Here is a 23,641-nt window from a genome sequence, read left to right on the forward strand (position 1 = left end):
TGCCTAGAATTGTTTTTGGCTGTTCTAGGTCTTTTCTTGTTCCATATGAACCTTTGGATTGTATCTTCTATTTCAGTAAAGAATGTCTTTGGGATTTTGATGGAGATTGCATTGAGTTTGTATATCAATTTTGGCAGTATAGCCATTTTCACTATGTTGGTTCTCTGTAGCCATGAGCATGGGATGTCTTTCCATTTCCTAATGTCCTCTTTAATTTCTTTCATTAGGCTTTTATAGTTTTCATTAAATAATTCCTTTACTTCTTTGGTTAAGTTAACTCCTAAGTATTTTATTCTTTTGGGGGCTTTTGCAAATGGGATCATTTTCTTGATTTGGCCTTCTGTTTGTGTATTGTTGGTGTACAAGAAGGCTACTGACTTCTAAAGCTTAATTTTGTATCCTGCCACTTTGCTAAAATGGTTTATTAATTCTAGAAGTTTGGGAGTGGAGTTTGTTGGGTCATTCAAGTAGAGGATCATGTCATCTGCGAATAAGGATAGTTTAATTTCTTCTTTCCCTATGTGGATCTCTTTGATGTCCTTTTCTTGCCTTATTGCTCTGGCTAAGGGTTCCAGCACTATATTGAAGGGAAGTGGAGAGAGTGGGTATCCCTGTCTAGTTCCTGATTTTAAGGTAAATGGTTCCAGTCTTTCACCATTTAGTATAATACTGGCTGTAGGTTTGTCATATATGGCTCTAATTATTCTAAGGACTGTACCTCTTATTCCTATTTTTTCTAGTGATTTCAACATGAATGGATGTTGTATTTTGTCAAATGCCTTCTCCCCGTTCAGAGAAATTATCATATGATTCTTATCCTTAGCTCTGTTGATGTGATATATTACATTGATTGATTTGGGAATGTTAAACCAGCCTTGCATCTGTAGAATGAAGCCTACTTGATCATAGTGTATAATTTTTAAAATTTGTTTCTGGATTCTGTTGGCTAGTATTTTATGGAGGAGTTTTGTGTCTGTGTTCATTAGCGAGATAGGTCTGTAGTTTTCTTTTTTTGTTGGGTTTTTCCCTGGTTTGGGGATAAGTGTAATATTAGCTTCATAAAATGAGTTTGGTATTGCTTCTTCTGCTTCTATTTCTCGGAAGAGTTTCAAGAGTATAGGTGTTACTTCATCTTTAAACGTCTTGTAGAATTCCACAGTGAAACCATCTGAACCTGGGCTCTTTTTTGTTGGCATTTCCCTGATTACTTCCACAATTTCATTGTATGAAATTGGTTTGTTCATGGGGGGTTTGCGGGGGGAGGGAAATGGGTACCAAGACATGTGAAAGGGTATCAATGTATGTGAATTAATGCACCTTCTATCTGGCAAATATCATGTAACCCTTTTACTAATTACAATTTAAAAAATAAATTAAAAAAAAGTAATCGGTTTGTTCAACCCATAAAAATTTTTTAAAAATCAACCAATCAACCACACCCCACCACCAATAACCAAAAACCTTAAAACTAGATTCTGTCCCTGACTACTGGCTTAAGACTACTAAAGACTCCCTAAACACAAAATTTATCAACTCAGGATAAAAGGACTCTGAAGATGGATCTTTCGATGTGTAACAGGGTCAGTATTTATTAGGGAATGCTTTTACAATCAACATTTATTGAAAAGACAGAGAAGGAAACAACATTCAGCAAAGAACCAATGGAGCTGCAGTTGAGGCCTGGCCCAAGAGGAGCTTTGGAGCTGAGATGGACCCCCTGAATTGTCCTAATGAAGGATCTAAGTCTGGGAAGGGTTCTGGGTACTTCATCAAAGTATTCTTCCATTCCACATTTCACAAAGGTCAAAACTGGTGTTTTGAGGCACATCAATTGAAGCTCATAAGTTATTTTATTGGTTGTAACTCGATGACAGAAAGTAACTTCCCAGATGGATTTATTCTTTCAGTCCCATGACCATAGAGAATGAATTTCTATAGCATTAAGTCATTACATAGTTGATACTTATTAATATCACAAACTTACATTACTATTGTAAGGGGAAAATATGAATCATAATTCACATGCACAGTGGAATCCTCCCTTATATAGCCCACATATGTTAATTTTTTATTAAAGAATTTATTAACATTGATTTTTACATAATATTTCAAATGACATGCTTAACAAACAAGTGTTCAATAAGGGAATCTCTGAATACAATCTCTGGCAATATTTTAATTTTTAAGAAGAAATTATTATAATGAAGTGTTGAAAATTCCATAAATATTTCTGCAAAGACTGTGGACAGAAGAACATAGAAAATAACTGGAAAATTAAGGAAGGCTACACAGAAAAGGTTACATTTGTGCCAGCTATGTTAACTTTTTAATTTAAAAAAAATTATGGGCTGGATGGGTGACTCATGCCTGTAATCTTATCTACTCAGGAGGCTGAGATCTGAGGATCAAAGTTGAAAGCCAGCCCAAGCACAAAAGGACCTGAGAATTTGTGGGGCGGGGAAGGGGGGTCATGGGGCTTGATCTCGGCCTGGGCACTGTCCCTGAGCTCTTCAGATCAAGGCTATTGCCCTACCCCTGGGCCTGGGTGTTAGCCCTAAGCTCTTCAGCTCAAGGCTACCATCCTACCCTTGAGCCAAGCCCCAGTTCCCCTTTTCTAGAGGTTAATTGGAGATAAGAGTCTCAAGTCCTTTTGTGCCTGGGCTGGCTTTGAACCTTGATCCTAGATCTCAGCTTCCTGAGTAGCTAGGATTACAGATGTGAGCCACCCTGCTCTGCTCTGCTCTGCTAAGGACCAGAGACTCTAATCTCCAATTAACTCAAGAAAACGGAAAGTGGGGCTTGGCTGAAGGGTAGGGTTGTAGCTTTGAGCTGAAGAGCTCAAGGACAACATCCAAGCCCAAGGGTAGGGCAGTAGTATTGATCTGAAGAGCTCAAGGACTGCACCCAGGCAGAGTTCAAGCCCCATGAAGCCCCAGCAAGTGATGGTTCTGATAATTGTTTTGACAGTAAAAGCTAAAGCGGAGTAACCACTGAAAACAAAGGTGAGCAGCTGGGGGCCGGGAGTTTGGCCTAGCGGTTAAAGTGCTTGCCTAGCATGCATGAAGACCCGGGTTCGATTCCTCGGTACCACATATATAGAAAAAAGCCAGAAGTGGTGCTGAGGCTCAAGTGGTAGAGCTGTAGCCTTGAGAAAGTCCAAGGACAGTGCTCAGGCCCTGAAAGGTGAGCAGCTAACTAGGGCTGCAGTTCCACAGGAAGACATGAGGGGGCATAAGAGAATAAAAGCCTTTCAAAAAAGAAATCTTTCAACAAGCCACTAGAGCTAAAGCCTGAAGGTCTCCCCTTCATGGAGCAAGACTGAGAAATGTGGCTTTTTTATTTTTTTAAGATGTCAAAATGCCAGAAACACACGTATTACTATAACCATCATGTGTATACTCATACTGATAAAAATCATACAAACCTGTTATTACAATAGTGTCACACACACAAAAATATCTAGCTGGCCAAGCCTGTTAACCCTACCTATGTAAGAGGTTGAGAGCAGAGGATCTGGGTTTGAAGTCAAACCAGCAGAAAAGTTTTTAGATTCTCTATCTCCAATTAACCAGCAAAATGCCAGATAGGAGACATGGCTCAAGGAGTAAGTGCCAACCATGAGCAAGACAGCCAAGCAAGAGTATGAGGACTGGTGTTGTTCAAGCCCCAGTACCAGTACCAAAATTCAATACAATAAATTCCTCCAAGTAACAAGCTAACTGTACACCTTGAGAAGTTTCAGAAAGGAACATGGCTATCTCAGTGGTAGAACATGTTGCCAGCTTTTATACTTTACAAAGTCCTGGGTTCAATTTCCAGCAAAGAAAGGAAAAAGAAAGAGAGGGAGGCAAGGAGGAAAGAAGAGAAGAAAGGGAACCAAATAGAAAAGAATTTTCTAAACCCAAACCCAGAACTAGCAGAAAAGAAGAAATGCTTATAATTAGAGCAGAGATAAATGAAACCGAAAATTAAAAAAGAAAAGAAAAGAAAAACCAGCAAAAGCAAGGGAAGTTTTTTTTTTGGGGGGGGGGTGCTGGTCCTAGGACTTAAACTCAGAACCTGGCTGATGGCATGAATAAAAATACGAGGTGGTTAACTGAAGATAGGAGTCTCACAGACTTTTCTTGCCAAGATTGGCTCCAACCTCGATCCTCAGATCTCAGCCTCCTGAGTAACTAAGATTAGAGACATGAGCCCCTGGCATCTGGCAGCTTTATTTATTTAGATATTACCCCCATCCCAAATGGACAAACCCTGAACTATACTAAGAAAATAAGAGCTAGGTGAAGATGATTGCTGCCTGTGCTCCTAGGGGGCTGGGGGCTGGGGACTGCAGATGAAAACCAGTCTGAACAGTTAAATTCAAGTGACTCTTATCTGCAATTAACCCCCAAAACATAAATCTGATCTGTGGCTCAAGTGGTAGAATTACCATTCTTGAGTGAAAAAGCTATGAGACAGCTTCTTGGCCTTGAATTCAAGCCAAAGTATTGGAATAAAAAGAAAAAAGGAAGAACAAAAAAGGAAAGAAGGAAGGAAGAAATAGAAGAGAAATAAATAACATTAAAGATGAAAGAGGGAGCCTAGCACTGGTTGTTCATACCTATAATCCTAGCTATTTAGGAGGCTGAGATCTGAGGATTACAGTTCAAAGTCAGTCTGGGCAGAAAAGTCTGTAAGACTCTTATCTCCAATTAAGCGCTGAAAAGCTGGAAGTGGAGGTGTGGCTCAAATAGTACAGTATTAGCTCAGGGACAGTACCCAGGCCCCAGAATAGACACCAAAAAAGAAGGGTTATTACAAGCAATACCACAGAATTACAGAGAAAAGCATTGCTTGTGGTGAAGAGAAGATAGCATGTGTCGGGGTTTTTAGTCCTTCTTGCCTCCTGACCCGCAAGAGGGACAGAGAGAACACGCCCCGACTAAGACCCAGAAAGGTTAGGGCCAACTGGCAGCCCGCACCCAGCCCTCCCTTACTTAGACAAGCTAGGGAGACTGTCAAAGCAAGACTCGTTTATTGGGAAAATACAATGGGTAGATATAGGATGCAGGAGCCTATCAGCATAGAGGTGGGCATGGAAGGGGGGGGTAGGTGCTGTCCGAGAGGGCAGAGGGGCCAATCCCTGAGATAGAGGCAGCCTTATTTTACATCACAAACCACAGCCAAGCCTCCCAACCAGGTGACAGGCAGGTTGGATCTCAAGACCTGGAAATGAGCCCATTTTCCTGATGTGACGTGCCCCACAAGCATGAATAAAAATACAGTGCTCAAACTAAGTACCTTTAGGCCTGAAATAATTTAATAATTCACTTTTCTATAGAGAGATATTTGATGAGTGATTATAGATACAAATGAATGATAGAAATGCTAGTAACTGCCTCGGGTAAAGTATGAACTTCAACATAATTAGCAAACATCCTACAAATAGCTTTGGTTTGATCTGAGTAAAATCAAAATTTGAATAAAAGTTTAAAATATATTTCTTCTGTATGCTCAGAAAACTGAGCTGAAGGAGGTGATAAAGTCGCACAAACTACCTGGTTAGGAGGTACACACACTCCAGAATGAGGATTAGAAGAAAGTATAAGATCAGTGGACCACAGAAAATTCAGAGATTCCAAGAGACAGAACTAAGATCAAGACCTAGGGCAGATACAGAGCTGTAGCCCAGAAAAACAGCAGGAGCACTGTGCCTTCTGCTTACCACCTAAAGTTCTTTGCTTCAAAACTGCCTCATAAGGGAGGGAAAGTGGGAGAAAAACATGGGAAGGGGTAACAATGTTCGAGAAACCACGTACTCACTACCTTATGAATGTAACTGTAACCCCTCTATACATCACCCTTACAATTAAATTTTTTTAAAGAACATAGAAAAATAAAAACAGTGTCACACGTCTTCTCTAGGAAATCTTCCAGCAGTGGTAAGCCAAATGATTACCCATAAGATTCACTGACATGCACTCAAAGCTTACCTACAGAACAAAGAGAGAGATTTTGATGGACTATAAGCACCAACCCTGCTGCGGTTCAGTCATCTGAAGTTTCAGGCGAAAGCAGCACATGCAAGGACCCTTGTTAGCCTTGATGGATAATAAATAAGACTGCTACTTCATTTTTATTTGCTACATGCCTGTTTTCTCAGTACAGAGCTCACTTTTAAATTGTACATGACATACCATGGAAGGTATACCAAAGGAATTTCCTTCTTCCATGAAGTACCAAAACCATCCTACTCTGGACAGGAAATGAAAGCAATAAAGAAGTATGATTGGCTCAGTCTGGAAATGAAGATGGACAGATGCCAAGAGGAGACCTTTGTCCAGTTTACCTATTCCTGGCTATGTAAAGTAGAAGAGAGAGCAGAATGAGGTTCCCTAACTCTGTTCCCATTATACATGGGCCAAACTTCCTGGGTCTGATCAGTCTTCTCAACAACTAGGCTATAGGAAAATGTAAAAACTGGAGAAGGGAACCACTGGTTTCCCTAGTTTGGTCATAGACCATCAGTGTCAACAACACCTGGTAGTTTGCTAAAAATATGGTATCTTGGACCCCACCCTGAATTACTGGAATGGGAGAACTGTACTTTTAATAAGATCATCAGGCAACTCATTCTAAAGTGTAATGAGCACTGGGTTTTTGACTTCTAAATTCGAACTCACATTTTTCTGTCATTTGGATACGGGCTCACTTCCTAAAATAGTCCTGTGCAATATGGTCAGTAGTTAATGAAAGTGTGTCTGAGAAATTCTCATTGACACTTATTCATTTCCATTTGAAGGAAAGAGACCTTTTCTAAGAAGCTAGTACATGCCAAAAAGTGGCTTAGATAGAAAACAAAAATATCTTTAAAACAAACAAATGAAGCAATTTCAGATGTACACACCATTCTGTTTAGAGAGACAGATGGGCATAGTAACTCTTTTCTCACTCCATCGCCCCGCCCATAATATTACCTCCCTTTTTCTTTTTCTTTTTTTTTTTTTGCCAGTCCTGGGCTTGAGCTCAGGGCCTGAGCACTGTCCTTGGACTTTCTCAAGGCTAGAGCTCTACCACTTGAGCCTCAGCACCACTTCCGGCTTTTTTTTTCTATGTATGTGGTACCGAGGAATCGAACCCGGGTCTTCATGCATGCTAGGCAAACACTCTAACCACTAGGCCAAACTCCCGGCCCTACCTCCCTTTTTCATTCATGTTCTGACATTGAGTTGTTCATCATACACAGAGTAGTATATGTGGTTGCCTAACTCTGTCAGCCCTGTCCTTTTGTCAGCCGAAATCTAAGAATGAGATACTCTTCCAGTAAGACAGGCCATGGAGGTAAAACAAGAAGCAATCTGGCACTTCTATACTTCTTTTAAAAGTCTGTGACTATTGGGTCATCGTTACCCCATGCATTTTTTTATTTTTGATATTACCAAATCCCAGACTACCTATAGCTCTTGCTATCTAAACAACTTCACACTCAAGTAAAATCACTTTACCTAAGTTTCCATTGTTACTCAACCATGAAGACTCAGAGCAAGGCCAGGCATTAGTGGCTTATGCTTGTACTCCTTGCTAATCAAAAGGCTGTGATGTGGGAATCATGGTTTGAAGTCAGCCTAAGCAGGAAGACCTTGAGGCACTTACCTCCAATTAACCACAAATGCCACAAGTGGAGGTGTGGTTCAGTGGCTCAAGTGGTAGAGCATCAAGCCTTGAGAAAAAAATAATAATAGAATAAAAAAATTAAGCAAGAGCCAAAGACTCAGAATTCAGCGCACGCACATGCACACACACACACACACACACACACACACACACACACACACACACACACACAAAAGGTTACCATCTTTGGAGAACTTACAATGTGTTTCACAGAACCCTGTAAAGGAAGGAGCATCCTTACCTTGCTGAGTGCAAGAGGAAACTTGAGATTGCCTTAAATGGAATGACATCTCCAGGAAATAGCAAAGAATTCCAACCCACACCCATTTCAAGATCCAAGCCTCTTACCCATTGAATAGGACGCTTTACTTCACATAAGGAACCAGAGTCTCACAGTACAAGTAGAGAGATTCAAGATGATAAAGCACTTGAGAAAGTAAGGTATAATTTAGTCCATTAAGATTGTGACCAAGCCGGGCACGGTGGCTCATGCTTGTAATTAATCCTAGCTACTCAGGAGACTGAGATCTGAGGATCAAGGTTCAAAGCCAACCCGGACACTAAACGTGAGACTCTTCTCTCCAATTAACTGCTAGAAAACAGGGAAGTGGGGTTGTGGCTCCAGGGGTAAGGCAGTAGCCTTGAGCTGAAGTGTTTAGGGGCAGCTCTCAGGCTGAGATCAAGCCCCATGTTTCACCAAAACAAAACAAAAACTGATAATTTTTTAAAGAAAAATAAATTAGAATAATTTATGCAAATACAAAGTGTTCTGGAGCAGACATGATGGTTCATATCTGCAACACTAGCACTCTGGAGGAGAGCAGAGTGTTGTTTGTGAACATACACGTTGCACAGGGCTGGAATATGGCCAGAGGATCACATATCACTAAGCTGCCCAGATGTTGCTGAGGCACACATCTACATGCTCTGCTTTAGAACACATTTTGCCTTGGCATCATAAAAGAAATGTAGGTCTGCCTACAAAAATCATCTTCATTCCAAAGCTCGCATAACTCATCCCAATCATGTCCCAGTATTTCTACGCAAATAATAATAATATAAAATCAGGAGGCTGGGAGTTAGGCCGAGTGGTAGAGTGCTTGCCTAGCATGCACAAAGACCGCCGTTCCATTCCTGGGTACCACATATGTGGAAAAAGCTGGAAATGGTGCTGTGGCTCAAGTGGTAGAGCGCTAGCCTTGAGAAAGCCCCAAGGACAGTGCTCAGGTCATGAGCTTAAACCCCAGGACAGGCAAAAAAAAAAAAAAAAATCAGACCACTATGTCCATTACACACCTCGAGATTTTAAATGCCACCACTTTTTTGGAATGTCTTTATTGTGGCGGATGTGTCATTTCTTGCTCATTTTCGCATGCCCAAATCTTATCCATCCTCAAGGCAATACAATGCTTTTCCTCTGTAACCGCCCTCCCCACCCCATCCCCCGCAGTCGCTCTCCTCCCGGGGCGCCCCCCCTCCCCGTGCTTTCTATTTCTCCAATCTCCACCTGGCCCAGTGTCTCCACCACTAGTAGCAGAGCTCCCCCAACAGACTGGGCACTACTTCTTCATTCAGTACAGGGGCAAGTAGCCCACCTTGACCTAGCAACTTTCCATCAAGCACTGAGCGTGGACTGAGACAGAGAAGGGAGCCACGGATCCGAGGACGAACTCGGAACTGGGTCACCGCGGAAGCTGTCACCCCAGGCCCGCCGAGCCGGCCGGCCGGCAGTAACAGGTGTCCCCCGTCCTGGGAGCCCGTGATTCTTTCGGCCGGGCTGCGCGCGCGCGCGCGCACGCTCCCGGGATTCAAACGCCCCACAAGCTGACGAGCGTTCTGGGCGCCCCGGAGATACGCCACGGCCACAGCCTGAATCCACAAACAACAATAACAAAGACGCCTTGTCACCTTAAACTAGCCACGCTAGTACAGCGCTCCCCGCTTGCGTCTACTTCCCAGGCTCCCCACAGCCCCTTCCCACTTACTAAGAAATCTAGTGAGAATGAGTCTGCATGCATCTCGCCAAGGCTGATCCACCTTCACACACACACACACACACACACACACACACACACACACACACACACACGCGCGCGCGCGCGCGCACACACGCACACACACACACACACACGCGCGCGCGCAAGCTCCCTCCCCCCTCGCCCCCCCATTCGTCTCTGTGACTAGGCGCGGCCCCAAGGCTGGATTGAATGGAAAAGGGCGCGGGGGCCTCTTTGTCATAAATCCTCCGCTTTTTCCAGCAAGCCAAGCTTCTTCCGGGTCATCAACGATCACCGCCACCCCAATCAGGCCCACGGTGTCCCCCCAAACCAAGAAGCTCGGAGCGCGCGCGCGCGAGGGTCGCGTCTCGGTCTCCAGCAGGTTGCAGGAGGGGAGGAGGGCGGGGAAGAGGGCGGGCGCCCGGGAGTGGGGAGGGTGGGAGGGAGAAGGAGGAAGGGAGGGAAGCAATCCCGGGAGGGAGGAGGGGAGAGCAGCCTCCGACAGCTGGCGAGGAGAATGGGAGCGCGGGGCCACCGGGCGCCGCGGGGTGTCACGGCCGCGGCGGAGCCGGCCCAGCGTGCGGCCAGCGCCCGCCGCTTTTAAAACCCGGGCGGGCGAGCGGGCCGGCGGATTGCGGGGCGCTCCGGGCGTCCGGGTGGCGGCCGAATGGAGAGGAAGAGCTCGGCCAAGGGGAACCCGAGCCCGCCCGTGGCCGGCGACGGGCAGCGGCCGCCGCCACCACAGTGCGTCCCCGGAGGTGGTGGAGGGACTCCGGCGCGGAGCCAGGCTGGGGCGGCGGCCGAGCCCGCGGAGCTCATCCGGCGCGCGCACGAGTTCAAGAGCCAAGGGGCGCAGTGCTACAAGGACAAGAAATTCCGCGAAGCCATCGGCAAATACCACCGGGCGTTGCTGGAGCTCAAAGGCTTGATGCCACCTCCCGGGGAGCGGGAGCGGGAGCGGGATTCGCGCCCCGCCTCGCCGGCTGGAGCCTCCAAACCTGGCCGCCTTTCGGAGGAACAGAGCAAGACGGTGGAAGCCATCGAGATCGACTGCTACAACAGCTTGGCAGGTGAGCCGCGCCGCGCCGCGCCCCTCCTCCCCCGCCCGCCCGCCCGCCCCGCGCTCCCGCCCCGCGCTCCCGCCCCGCGCGCGGCCCCGTCGTGGGTCCTTGACCCTGGCCGGACGGTGGCGCGGCGTCCCGGCCCGGTGCAGGGGGAAAAAGTGTGACTTTCAGGCGGATGCCTCCTTAAGGCCACAATTCGTCCCCTGCCCCTTGGCTGGCACACATCGTAAATCTTGCCTTTAAATGGCTGGGCACACAGAAGGCGACGCAGCTAGTCTGGTGACGGCGGCTCCTGTTCGCCAGTCGACTTGGGTTCAGAACCGTAGTAGCCTTCACTCTGGGTGGGCCTGGGCATCCACCCGCTAGCCCAGCGTTTTCCTGCGGGTGGGCCTGTGAACCTACCCGCTGTCTCCAGGTTACCTCTGGCTCCGAAGTTGGCCCTCGCCCCCCCCTCCCCCACCAAACTCACAGCACCCCTCCCCGCCCCCATCCTTCCCCTAGTTCTCTGGCCCCAGGAGCCCCGGGGAGTGTGCCACGACCGTCTTCTTGCATCTTACCCAAAATGGATTCCAAAATGTCACTTTCTTCTCTCTGAGCAATGCTGGAGCTCAGGTTGCCAGGTGAAGACCGTCTCCAAAGATCCCTAGCTGCTGGGGTCTTAATGGCTGCTTGGTTCTTCCCGCCCAACTCAGGACTGGGGAGAAGCAGGCCTTCTCTTGGGCTTAGACGATGTATTATGTGCCAGAGTGTACTTTGGGGATGAAGTCAGGGTCCTTAGCTAAAATACTTTCAACTTAAATGTCTTGGGTTTTGTTGGTGGTGATCGTTGTTCTTTGGTTGTTCTTGTTTTCCGCGAATGATTTAAAAGTCACCTAAAATAATAAAGGAAAACTCTAGGTCTTTCTTAGGCCTTCTTTCCTGTCAGAAGTTGGGCAGGAGGGCATTGGCCTTGTGTTAGAAAAAAGAATTCTCCCATTCGATTTGGTAGAATTATGGGCATAGTTGAGCTACGCTGACCAAGTGAAAGACCATTTCTAGTTCCCTAAACTAGCTGTGGACTGTTGAAGCTGAGTTGGGTCCTAGAGTGTGACTGGGTGTGGCAGGGATGGTGAAGGTGTCTGAAGCCCACTGCACTTGAGGATGGAAATAAACACCCATCCCAAGTGCAGATCTGGTGCTATGTTCCCTGTGACCTTTCTAGTAGTACCAGCCTACCTCTGCCTTCCCCAAAGGCCAGGTCTGTTACCATCTTTAATCAAGTGAAACCTAGACTACTTGGTCCATTGCAAAGTAGTTTAGAAACCTAAAGCATGCAGAGCAATAGGAAAGCAGCAGCAGTCACTGTAATGATACTACCAGTACCAGCAGCAGATAAAGTGATGGTACGGCCAAGATGGAATGTTTGAGCACATGACATGATAGACTGTTGGACTATTTCCTGTAAGTCTGGCACACTGGTTTGTTGCCTGATAAATAGTAAAAGGGCAGAGCAATTGTGGGTGGAGGCAGAGGTGCTCTGGATGAATAAATGGGATGATCTGGCATTAGGAATGGAGCCTTAGAGTCAGTGTTCTAAGACTGCTCCACACCCCACTCTTGGCTTTCAGCCAGTGGCTAGCACTGACCGTTCTCCACCCCAGAAGTGGTTACATTCCCTTGGTGAAACTGAAGATGTGTCCTTGATCAGGACAGCCAAGTCAGGCCAGGGTGGGGCATGAGATCTGGAAAGCTCCTCCACTTCCATTCTCACCCATGGACACTTTTGGGGGAGGGGAACCTCCAGTGGTAGGAGAATGGAAAGAAGATTTTCTCCTCTGCTGCCCTCTCCAGTACCTACTACTTACTAATATGAATAATTTATTGTGTGTACTGTTAGGCACCTTACTGGCATATACTGTCTTTTAAAATGTAACCTATCTAAAAGAAACAGGACCATCCATTAAAAGAAACACTGGCACTCATTTTATTAAGGAAAACAAGAAGGCCGAAGAGCCAGTGCACTCTAAAGTGATGCTCTTGCTCTCATACCCTACGCCGAAAGCATCCATTAGGCGTTTGCTTCCTGGGAACCCAGTCTCAGGTAGACTCCCAAATCCCACACTTCAGAGAACTCCTCGTTTCTCAGCCATGGTCTCCAGGACAAAGTAATATAGCACCTTGATTTAAAGTTCCGATAGGGGTACATACTTCCAAATGTCCTGTTTTCTATAATAAAGGAAAGTGTGACTGCAAGCTGAACCATCTTGTATCCTCGTGCAGAAGATGGAGCAGTTGGAAGGAAAGGAGGTTTCACATAGAAGTAACAATCTAATTTTGGCTTTCTTTGGGGTGAAAAGTAAAATTAGTTACTACTTTCTTGGAAGTTCCAGATAATAAAGTGAAGTATCTTTTTTTAATGAGATGCAAAAGCAAGAGAGAGCTAAACCATGTATTTTCCTAAAGAAATATTTTGCATTGTATTTTTTTCTATAAAGGTAAAATATGTATAAAGCTGAAGTATATACAATCCTGTATCCTGCCTGTAATACTGCATTACATTACAGAGTCAGGCATGTTAGACTTATTAAAACATTTTCATGAGGCTTGTTTCCTTTTCTCTTTTAAGATTTGTATAGCGTGTATTAGTTGTAAATGGGCATTTCAGTGTCATTCTCTTACATATATATAATAAATCCCGATCACACTTACCCCTTCCATCTCTTGCCCTCACTGCCATTCCCTCCTTTTATTTTTACATTTTCATTATTATTTTTATTATTTTATTATTATTATACAGGGGGTTTATAGTTATATAAGTCAGGTAATGAGTAAATTTCTTTTTGGATCATGTCACCTTTCCCTTGTTCTCATGAGGCTTATTTCAAGTAAAAAATTGAAATGTTTGTTTTCAGTTATCAATGGATAGGAAGTTAGAGTTACTTTTTTTTTTTTTAATGCTAGTCCTGGGGTTTGAACTGAAAGTCTGAATACTGTCCCTGAGCTTTTCTTTTCTTTTCTTTTTTCTCTCAAGGCTAGCACTCTACCTCTGGAGCCACAGCTCCATTTCCATCAGTGGATAGAAAGGAAGGAAAGATGATCAGTGGTATTGTTGTCAGAGTGACATAGTGCAGCCTTGCCTGGGGGATATATCCTTCCCCTCATGAGCCTGCTCAAAGGAAGGGGACCAACAACTACAGGAACATTCTGGCAGGAAGGCAGCCAACACTTCTATAGGCTGCAGTGCCAACTGAGCAGCTCAATGGGCTCTAGGTGGTAGCAGTGTGAAGATAGCTCCCCCCCCCCCAAGGCTTTGTCCACATAAAGAGAAAGACTTGAGATGAAGAAGGCACTTGAATTATCCCAGAAGTAGTTGGAGAATTGTGGTTTGTTGCTGAGAATGTCTCTGTTTTCCACAAGAAGCTTCTGGAAGAACATTGGCTTCAGTGGATCCTTACACTCTGTCTGGAAACTTTCTGAAGAATGGCAAGGAGAGCAGCTGCAGTTTGATGGAGATGTTAATCTAAAACCCATCGGATGGCCTGGAATCACTGGAAGGACATACACATGATTTGCTAAGCGTCCCGGGTTATTGTCTGTTCTCATTTGGGTTTCTTTGTTTGGGAAGTATCTGGCCAAATTATTCAGAGCCTCTGGATGAGATTTTCCATTTCTTATTCTCTGGGAAATCCATGGGAAGAGATGAGAAGTATACTGTTCCTTCAGAAAATTATATGGTTCAGATACATTGATTAGAAAAGCTATGCTGACCTGCCTGGGAAGACTTTGGTATCTGGTCCATATGGAAAAGTTTGTTGACCTTGAACTAGACACAAGGCTCCTCTGGAGTGTTGAACTCTTGAAAGGGTAGAGTTTTTTCTTGTGGGACTATGATGGCTCCAGTCAGGATATGACCTGAGATACAACACATTATGCCTTTGTTGGTATTTTCAAATAATGGCCATGGTTCAAATACCAAAGTGAAGATGTGTGCCAACAGAGTTACAGGACTGGAGTCAAAGGCTAGATACATGCATCTCTATCCTTGATGTACCTTGTAGCCTTTGTTTTACCTCCATTTCCTGTCTACTTAGATATATATGGATGGTTTATCTCTGTTTATTTTACCAAAGGGGCAGATAATATCCATTGGTCCCAGTTGAAGCCCCAAGACTAGTGTATGACAAGGCTTTGAAGAAAGTCCATGATGGGAACAATCCTGGGATTGTACCCTCTGAAATAATAACCATGAAGGGAACAATCCTGGGATTGTACCCTCTGAAATAATAATAATAATAATATATATATATACACACACACATGTATATACATATGTGTGTGTTTGTATATGGTTCTCTGTTTAGTACTATATACCTCCCTATGTGTGTGTGTTTGTTGTGTGTGTGTGTGTGTGTATGTGTGTGTGTGTGTGTGTATCCCTCTTACCCCACACTGAAGCTTTGGACTTCCAGTTTGCTAGTGTAGGCTCTATACCACCTGGGCCACATCCCTAGCCCCGAAACCAGTTTTATCAGTACGTGTGGATATATCTTTAAGCTATGGGCTGGGCTCAGGGCCAGTTATATAATTTTCAGGGCCAATACAAAATGAAAATGTGGGCCTCCATGTACAAAAAAAGCAAAGGAAACATGTCATGGCAGACCTACAAGTTAGCTAAGTATGGTGGTACATTCCTGTAATTCCAGCACTGGGGAGGTTAGGTCAGGAGGATCGAGACTTCAAGGCCCACATAACAAGTTCAAGTTTAACCTGGATTACATAATAGAAGCTGTATCTCAAAAAGCAAAACAAAAGATAAAGTTTTTTTCTTTTATTTTTTCCACCTCTATTGACTTTTTAAAATTGCTATTTAGTATCATAAGAAAATTAAAGTTTTGTATTATTGGTATGAATTTTGCTATTCACATGTGTTTTGTGCAATGCCAGTTTAAATGAAAATATCTAATATGTGGAATCATACAAATCATACAATTTAACCTCATAGCTCATGCATGCATGCATGCATGAATCATTGATTCCTACTATAACAGTGGCAATCTACAAAACAGACATTTTATCTAGCCTGTGTGTATGCATGCTTTTTAAAAATTTTTGCATATTTTACACATTGGTTTTCCACAGGCTTCCTAATGAACAAGGAAAGGAGAAGGAACTGTAGGTTACCTTGCCTTTTCCTTTTGTGTTATCATTTTCAGCGTTAGTAAGTAGTTGGCTAACACAGAGAAGGAACAGAGGTAAGAAAGGATATGATAGGATTCCCAGGCCATTTGTATTTCTTAGGACAGCATTGTTTTCTTCCTGGATTTGAAGCAATTTCTGTTCCAAAATAAGTGTGTGGCCTCTTGTAACTGTCTGCCTATCTACTTATCCACATGACGCCGTTACCTTGTGTTTACATGGAGCTGTGTGTGTGTGTGTGTGTGTGCGCGCGCGCGTGTGGGGGGGGGCGTGCACGCGCGCGCATGTACTGGTACTAGGACTTGAACTCAGGGTCCCCCACTCTTGTTTAGCTTTTACACTCAAGGCTGGGCTTCCGCCACTGAAGACATACCTCCATTTCTGGATTTTTGGCTAATTGATTGGAGATAGGAGTCTCTCAGATATATCTGCTTGGGATGGCTTGGAATCAGGATCTTCAAATTTTAGCCTCCTGAAGAGCTAAGATTACAGTATAAGGCACTGTTATCTGGTCTTACCTTGAGTTTTGATGAACATTCATGTATCTTGAGTCTACTGTAATTCTGTGCTCATAAAATGTTTTAATACATATATGACCAAGGCTGTAAAGAACAGTAGTATCTTGCTTACCTCTTCATATACATGTTCCTCTGTTGAGTCAGATTTCACTTACAAATACTAGCTCAATGACAAAATTATTAACTTCAAGAAGGCAACAATAGAACATCAAAGCAAGTAGGGGGCCCTTTTGGGCATGTGGTCCTACGCAATTACATAAGTGACCCACTTTTTCTTTTCTTTCTTTTTCTTATAATATTTTATTGTCTGGATAATGTGTAGAGGGGTTACATTTACATTCGTCAGGTAAAGTGACCCAATTTTGAAGCCAGGTCTCAGTGGAATGGCCGAAGGTGATTGAATGGATACATCAAAGGTGAATGAAATAGGGTGTAGACTTGAGAAGTTGTAAAACAAACAAGCAAACAAACAAAGAATACACAGTAAAAACTGATGTCAGGAACCAAAAAACAAAGAGTAAATATGAATAAATTATAAAGGCAAAAGCTCAGTAGTCAGACAGAGTTTATGGGCTAAAGACATGAGATAACCTGGTAGCAGAAGATGAAATTCTGGGGTTAAGGATTGGGTCAGGAAGCCAGAAAAAAGAGGTTCTGTGCTAAGGCATTTAGACAAAATCCTGAATTGATTAGGAGTGTTTAGCCAAGCCATTGTTGATCTATGACTATTCCTTGTACAGCACATTGGAAAATAAATTAATCTTAAAGATTCTGTCAACCTACCCTCCAAATCCATCTTCCAGAGATGGGTGTGAGAAAGGAAACTTGTAGGATGCTGGTATGCTGGGAAGAAGAAGCTGAATTTAGAAATGGGCTGAGTTTTTAAGGTAGATTCTGAAGCTCCTTAGTCTATCTCCAAGGGAAATGAGTTGAATGGCTTACAGGACATCTGGAAATCTGACTCTCTACAGGCCCAAACCTGAGAGTTCTACTGTCCTAGAGGCAAGACTCAGCTGCTGTGCCAACAGGAAGAAACACCAAGATGGGGAGAAGTCAAGCTGCTCCTGAAGGTCACAGGTTGGCAGTGACCTCCAGATGAAAAGTTCTGTTCTGCTACTCTACTCTTTTGCCACTAGATTTATGCCTACTATATACAACTAGGGTAAAAACTGAACATGCCAACCATCCAACCAGAGATTGGCTAATTCCCTTTGGAGAGAGTCAGGTGTCCATGTTTGAAAAACAGTATCCTCCCCCAACCCCATTTTCACCCACGTAATGATGGTGGCTCTTTCTCAACCATAAAACAGGTACCATATGCTTTAGCCTAGACCATGGCACAAGACAGAAAAACATGGAAGATGATGAAAGGATTTGAATGAAAGGATTTGAGCCTTCCTGCTAGTGCTCATGCATGTTACCTTGAATTGTTCATCGTCAGTATACAGCTCATTAACTAACCCTTGTACTTAACTATAGCTTTATATCAGCACTGAAACCATTTCCTACAGGACCCCAAATCAATACTTCCCAATATTTAAAAAAAAAAAAAAAGGAAGCAGGATATTAGTTGCCAAGGAGAGTCAACTTGAGCGAGAAGAATACCAGGTTAGGCTGGATCTAAGTAGACCTTGCCATCTCTTCACCTTTCTTCAAAAAGAACTTGTAAAAGAGGAGCTGAAGGGCAAGCTCAGGGGTAGAATGCTTATTTCTACCCCTAGAGCCCTAGATTTGAGTCCCCATCATAGGAACATAAGTAAGTAAGCACTCAAGTGACAGATAATGTTTACATGGAGGAAACTTAGAGAACAACTGTGTTCTACTATGTTTCTATGTGGAAGGAACAAAGCTGTGAAGTGGGGTCAACCAGCTAACCTAACACTCACATAAAAACAGGATTATGCTTCCACCCTAAACAAGTGTATGCATTTCCTTGTCAGATCACAAACCCATCATGTAGCCTCACCTAGACATTTTTAACAACAGGGATACTCAACACCACTTTTGATGACTACCACTGCCCAAATCCCTATGCCAACAATAATAGTTACAGTTATAACAGAAAAGATAACTATGCTGAGAACAGTTTCTAGCATATACTAAGTGTTCCACAAAGTCTTTGAACTGCTTGAAAATGCCTACCACAGTATCTGTCTTTGGTTAAGTAACTAATAAATTCAATCATTTAATGAACACTTGCTAACTATATTCTGGAACTTGAGCTTGAGAGCTAGATATGTAGCAATAAACCTGAAGGGGAAAGTCCCAGCTTTCATAGAACTTACGTGTATATCATTCCTTTTGATCTGTACAACTTTGTGAGTTAGAACAGTTAAGTCACTTGCTCATGGTCACAGAGGGATGAATATGTGGCAAACTGGAAGTTCTTAGCCGCCAGGTCTGTAGCTCCCAAACCTACCATTTTAGTGATTCACAGCCTCTGTCTTCAGGAGTTTTGGGGATACTAAAATTAGCCTCCTTGAAATTTTTATCAATCTATCCGTGTTCTTCCTTTCAAGCAACAATGGATACATCTCATCATTGTTATAAGGATTGCCGGGGCCAACCGGCAGCAAACCAGGGTTCGCAGATTGGGGTTCCTGAAATAGGGGGCAAGGACTAGGAAGAAATAGAAGAGAGACAGACACATCGTGTCCGGGATGTCCGCGCAGTCCAGGTAAAGACTGCCGCGTTTATTTTTCACTCCCGCTTCTTCCCTCCTCCAGACCCAGGGAACCTCCAGGTGTTACATTCATATGGTAAATCTCAGGTCATTTACATAGAATAGGGCCAGAAAACAAAAAGACAATAAAGCCATTGTCTGATGCAAGTCAAGGTACAGTTTGATTCCACTCTGGCTCCCAACAAAGGATAAGTCTTGACATTTTTAGGGCAACTCACTCACCCATCCTCCCGTCATTTCTCCTGGTATTTAAGCATCCTTTCACCATGCTTGTGCCATATGGGCATGGAATTCCCATGTCATGACCATCCTAGGAAAGGAGTGGATGTCCCCTCTTCAGTGGTCAGGGCATAGTTCCCTAGTCACTGGAAAGACACCATCAACTTATATGGACAGAGGGGAATGAGGAACCTGTAAGTCAAAATTGTTAATGAGTATAGAAAGTGCAGAAGCCTCAACCATATGTTCTCCTTGTTGCTCCCCAGTTGCTTTCCAGTGCACAGCTTCCAGTTAAGGCATCTTTAACTATGTGGCTCACGCCTGTAACCCAACCTACCCAGAGGCTAAGATTTGAACAAAGTGATTCAAAGCCAGTCCAGACAGAAGAATGTCTGTGAGTCTCTTATTTCCATTAAACTACCAAAAAAAAAAAAAAAGCCAGAAGTGGAGCAGTGGCCCAAGTGCTAGTCTTGAGCAAAAGGAGCTCAGGGACAGCACCCAGACCTGGTTAAAGCCCCAGGCAAAGGAAGAAAAAGAAAAAAGAAGAGAAAATTTTTTTATTAAAGAATTTATTAACATTGATTTTTACATCATATTTCAAATGACATATTTAACAAACAAGTATTCAAGAAGGGAATCTCTATATATAATCACTGGCACTTAGATTTTAGAACATAATTAAAATTAGGCCAAGGGTTTGTATGTCATAGATACATATTAATCTATGTAATAAAAAATGTCTATAGAGTCATAAATTTTTATGTTTATGTAGTTGTGTTTATATTTCCAGTACCATGTTCATAGCATTGGGTATGCAACTGTTGAGTCCTCACTCTTACACTGTTTGGATCTAATAGCCACACATTAAGGATACCATGCGCCTTTTGTTCCTTTGGTCTTGACTTGTCTCATTCAACACTTCCCTGTAAATGCCATTATTTTATCTTGTCTGTTGGCTATGTAGAATGTATATATACCACATTTTCTGTATCCATTTATCTGCAGTAGGGCATCTGGATTGTTTCCATTGCCTGGCTATTGTGAATAGAGATAAACCTAGCTGAGCAGGTGTCCTTATCATATCCTGGGTTATGATGTTCAGGGTAGATGCCCAGGAGTGGTATGGAGGGATTGTAGAGAAGGTCAATTTTCAATTCTTTAAGAAACTTCCAGGGTTGGGAGTTTGGCCTAGTTGTTAAAGTGCTTGCCTAGCATGCATGAAGACCCGGGTTCGATTCCTCGGTACCACATACATAGAAAAAAGCCGGAAGTGGTGCTGAGGCTCAAGTGGTAGAGCTCTAGCCTTGAGAAAGTCCAAGGACAGTGCTCAGGCCCTGAGCTCAAGCCCAAGACTGGCAAAAAAAAAAAAAAGAAACTTCCACACTGCTTTCCAGAGTGGTTGAACTAGGTTACAATCCCACCAGCAGTGTAGTAGGGTTCCTTTTTCTCCACAACCCCGCCAGCAACTGTCATTGTCTTAGTTCAAAATCTTGGCCATTCTTGTTGGGGTAAGGTGGTATCTTAGGGTTGTTTTTATTTGCATTTCCTTTATGACCATGGATGATGAACATTTTCTCATATGCTTTTCTGCCATTTTAATCTCTTCTTTTGATAAGTCTCTCTTTAGTTCCCTTGCCCATTTAGTGAATGGTTTGTTGGGCTTGGGGGGGGATTAGTTTCTTGAGTTCCCTGTAGATACTGGATATTAAGCATTTGTCTGATGTATTATTGGTAAATATCTTTTCCCAGTTGGTTGGCTGTCTCAAGAGAGAGAAAGTTTTAATTGGAAGTATGAAGCACAAGAGTTTATTTCAGCCACTAAAGAAGCTACCTGGTTGGAAAATGTAATGGATGTGTTCTTTGGAGGCTGAAATATCCCTAGCTCTTCTCAGGCATCCTTTTTTATTTATTTATTTTTTTTGAGGACACAGTAAAACTACTGAGACTACAAGATCTACCTTGAACTTCTGTGCTTTGGATCAAAGAATTTTACCTCTGGGACCATGGTTTTATAATTTGTCAAAACTGAAAATTGGATCCTAATATATTTTTTTTCCTCCTTAGGGAAGAAATTCTCTTTTTTAGGATAATATCCTTATCAGCTGCTTCCAATGGGGGAAAGAAAGCTTAGAGATCAGTAGTAGGCAAGTTAGCCAGATGAAAAGATAGCCAAACTATCCTGCACATGGAATGGCAGGAATCTGTGAGTGGAGGAGAGATAAGTAAAAGACTTGGGGGTGGGTGAGGGGGAGAGGAAAGAGCAAGAAGCCCAAAATGGTAAGGCTGATACATTCCTGGTAGCCTGGTGAATAGCAAGTCTGAGGAAAAAGAAATTTTAAGTTCAGCTTTTGAGATGTAAACTCTTTTTTGGGTCACATAGTCTTCAGTCAAACCCAAAAGAAGTCCACACTCTACAGCCTGATGTTCTAGTACCCTGGGATGGGCAAGGAAACTGGAGTACGAGGAAGAAGAGCTGCTCCTGTGGGGACACCCAGAGGGTGAGCAGCACTCTGTTCGGCTTAGGAAGAAGAGACTAGGCGGTCTCTATAGAGGCCCCAGCACTTGGGAAGCCAGAGCCTTCTCTCCCAAATCAACTGGAGAAAGATAAAGCTTGAGGTGGGCTTCCTGGGGGTTATTTTACATGTAAATGTTGGTACACACCTGATTCGAAGCAAATAAACCCAGACAGTGAAGAGTTGCCACTTGGATGACAAGTATATTTTTGTTGTTGTAGTTTCATGTGTTCCATCCATTTTTACAATTATGTAATTTTTTTAATTAGACACTAAAATTCAAAAACAACCACCACCACCACCACAACAAAACCCTCAGCACTGTTCCTTTAAAGAGGGAGAAGAAGGGTTTCCTGGGTTGAAAGCACTGCCTGTTTACAGGGTACTGCCTGGGAAGGGGGAACACTTGGGGTGGTTGGAGGACTAGGAGCATGTTCTGGGGGATCCCACCTGGAATAGTCCCAAGAGACACACACACCCACTAGAGGACTCACACCCCAGAGACCCAATCAAGCCACGACTTTCTTAACCGAGGCCTTGGAGGCAGCTTAGGGAGCTGGCTCTAGCCTGATGAACCATGAGGTGTGTGGCACAGGCATGAGGCGCCAGTTTCTTGGCTTCTCCCAGAGGCCTCTTTTCTTTTTCCCTTCCATCAGCCTTGAGCTCCCTCATAAGCATGGAGGCCCACAGCAGGTACTTTTGATGAATCACAGCAGGTATCTCTCCCTCATGGCAAGTCCTTACTCTAGCCTCTAAACACTTATGACTTGTAAGTGCTTAGTTCAAAGAAAGGAACTGGGGGAATCCTAGGGCAGAGATGGAAAATGGCCCCAGGAATATGAAATATGTACATCTAACCAAGCCTTATTTAAGTGTACGCTTTTGGGCTGGAACTTATACCTGCCTGGAACTCAGCAGTTTCTAAGTATTTCCTGGACTGAGTCAAACCTCAGAAATTGGAAAAGGCAAAGTTCTTGACCCTTTGGGCCAGGATGAGGGTCCCTTCTGGAGCTCAGCAGCACTTTAGGAAAAGCCTAACGAGTTAGCAGTTTCCTCTGCTTCCTCAACCCAAGAAGCAAATGCCATCTGAGTTTAGGTCAGATCGCGATCACTTTCCCTGTCTTGCAGCCACAAATGGTGATGAACACACACACACACACACACACACACACACACACACACACACACACACCACACACGCGCGCCTTTTGTTCACATCTGTTTGCTCACCTGTTTCCTGCAGGCCCTCAGAGCCATTTTTGCTGCAACCCTTTTTCATCTCCTCCCACGAACCTGCCTCCCTCATCATACCTATAGCCAGATTTATATTTCCTAGCACTATGCTAGGTACATGTTCACTTAATTTATTCACCATTCAACCCTGGGTGGGATATAACATTACACCCAGGTTATAGGGAATGTAGAAGTTTACAGAGGTTGGGACTAGCCTAAATTTAATGGGGGAATAAGTGGGAAAGCCAAGATTCACCAAATAAAAATCTTGTTTGGTTATGCCACATTGGCCCCTCTGGTTTGTGCTGTTCATTTTTTCCTCAATTTTCTCTCTCTTCCACCCCACCTTATTGTATTCATAGGGACACAAACCTCCCTGTAATAGGTATTAAAGGAGACTCTACTCAAGTTTCCAACAGTTTCATGGTTCCATAACCTGGCAGGTTGAAAGCCAGTAGAGAAGGAAATTCAGTGGGTTGGGTTTTTTTTTTTGTTTGTTTGTTTTTTGTTTTTGCCAGTCCTGGCTTGAATTCAGGGCTTGAGCACTGTCTCTGGGCTTTCTCAAGGCTAGCGCTCTACCACT

At 43.7% G+C, this 23,641-nt stretch overlaps 1 protein-coding gene across 1 annotated transcript in view; it reads left to right on the top strand.

The window, feature by feature from the left end:
• Positions 1 to 10,113: 10,113 nt before the first annotated feature.
• Ttc9 (tetratricopeptide repeat domain 9) overlaps positions 10,114 to 23,641 on the top strand; it is a 29,321-nt gene continuing 15,793 nt past the window's right edge. The window contains exon 1 of the mRNA XM_090344395.1: positions 10,114 to 10,723. Coding sequence (XP_090200521.1) covers positions 10,321 to 10,723 — 403 coding nt within the window. The 5' untranslated portion in view covers positions 10,114 to 10,320. The remainder of the gene's footprint in view (positions 10,724 to 23,641) is intronic.

The sequence above is a fragment of the Megascapheus bottae genome, chromosome 14, assembly GCF_031878675.1.
Source record: "Megascapheus bottae isolate mThoBot1 chromosome 14, mThoBot2.hap1, whole genome shotgun sequence".
Taxonomy (NCBI): Eukaryota; Metazoa; Chordata; class Mammalia; order Rodentia; family Geomyidae; genus Megascapheus; species Megascapheus bottae.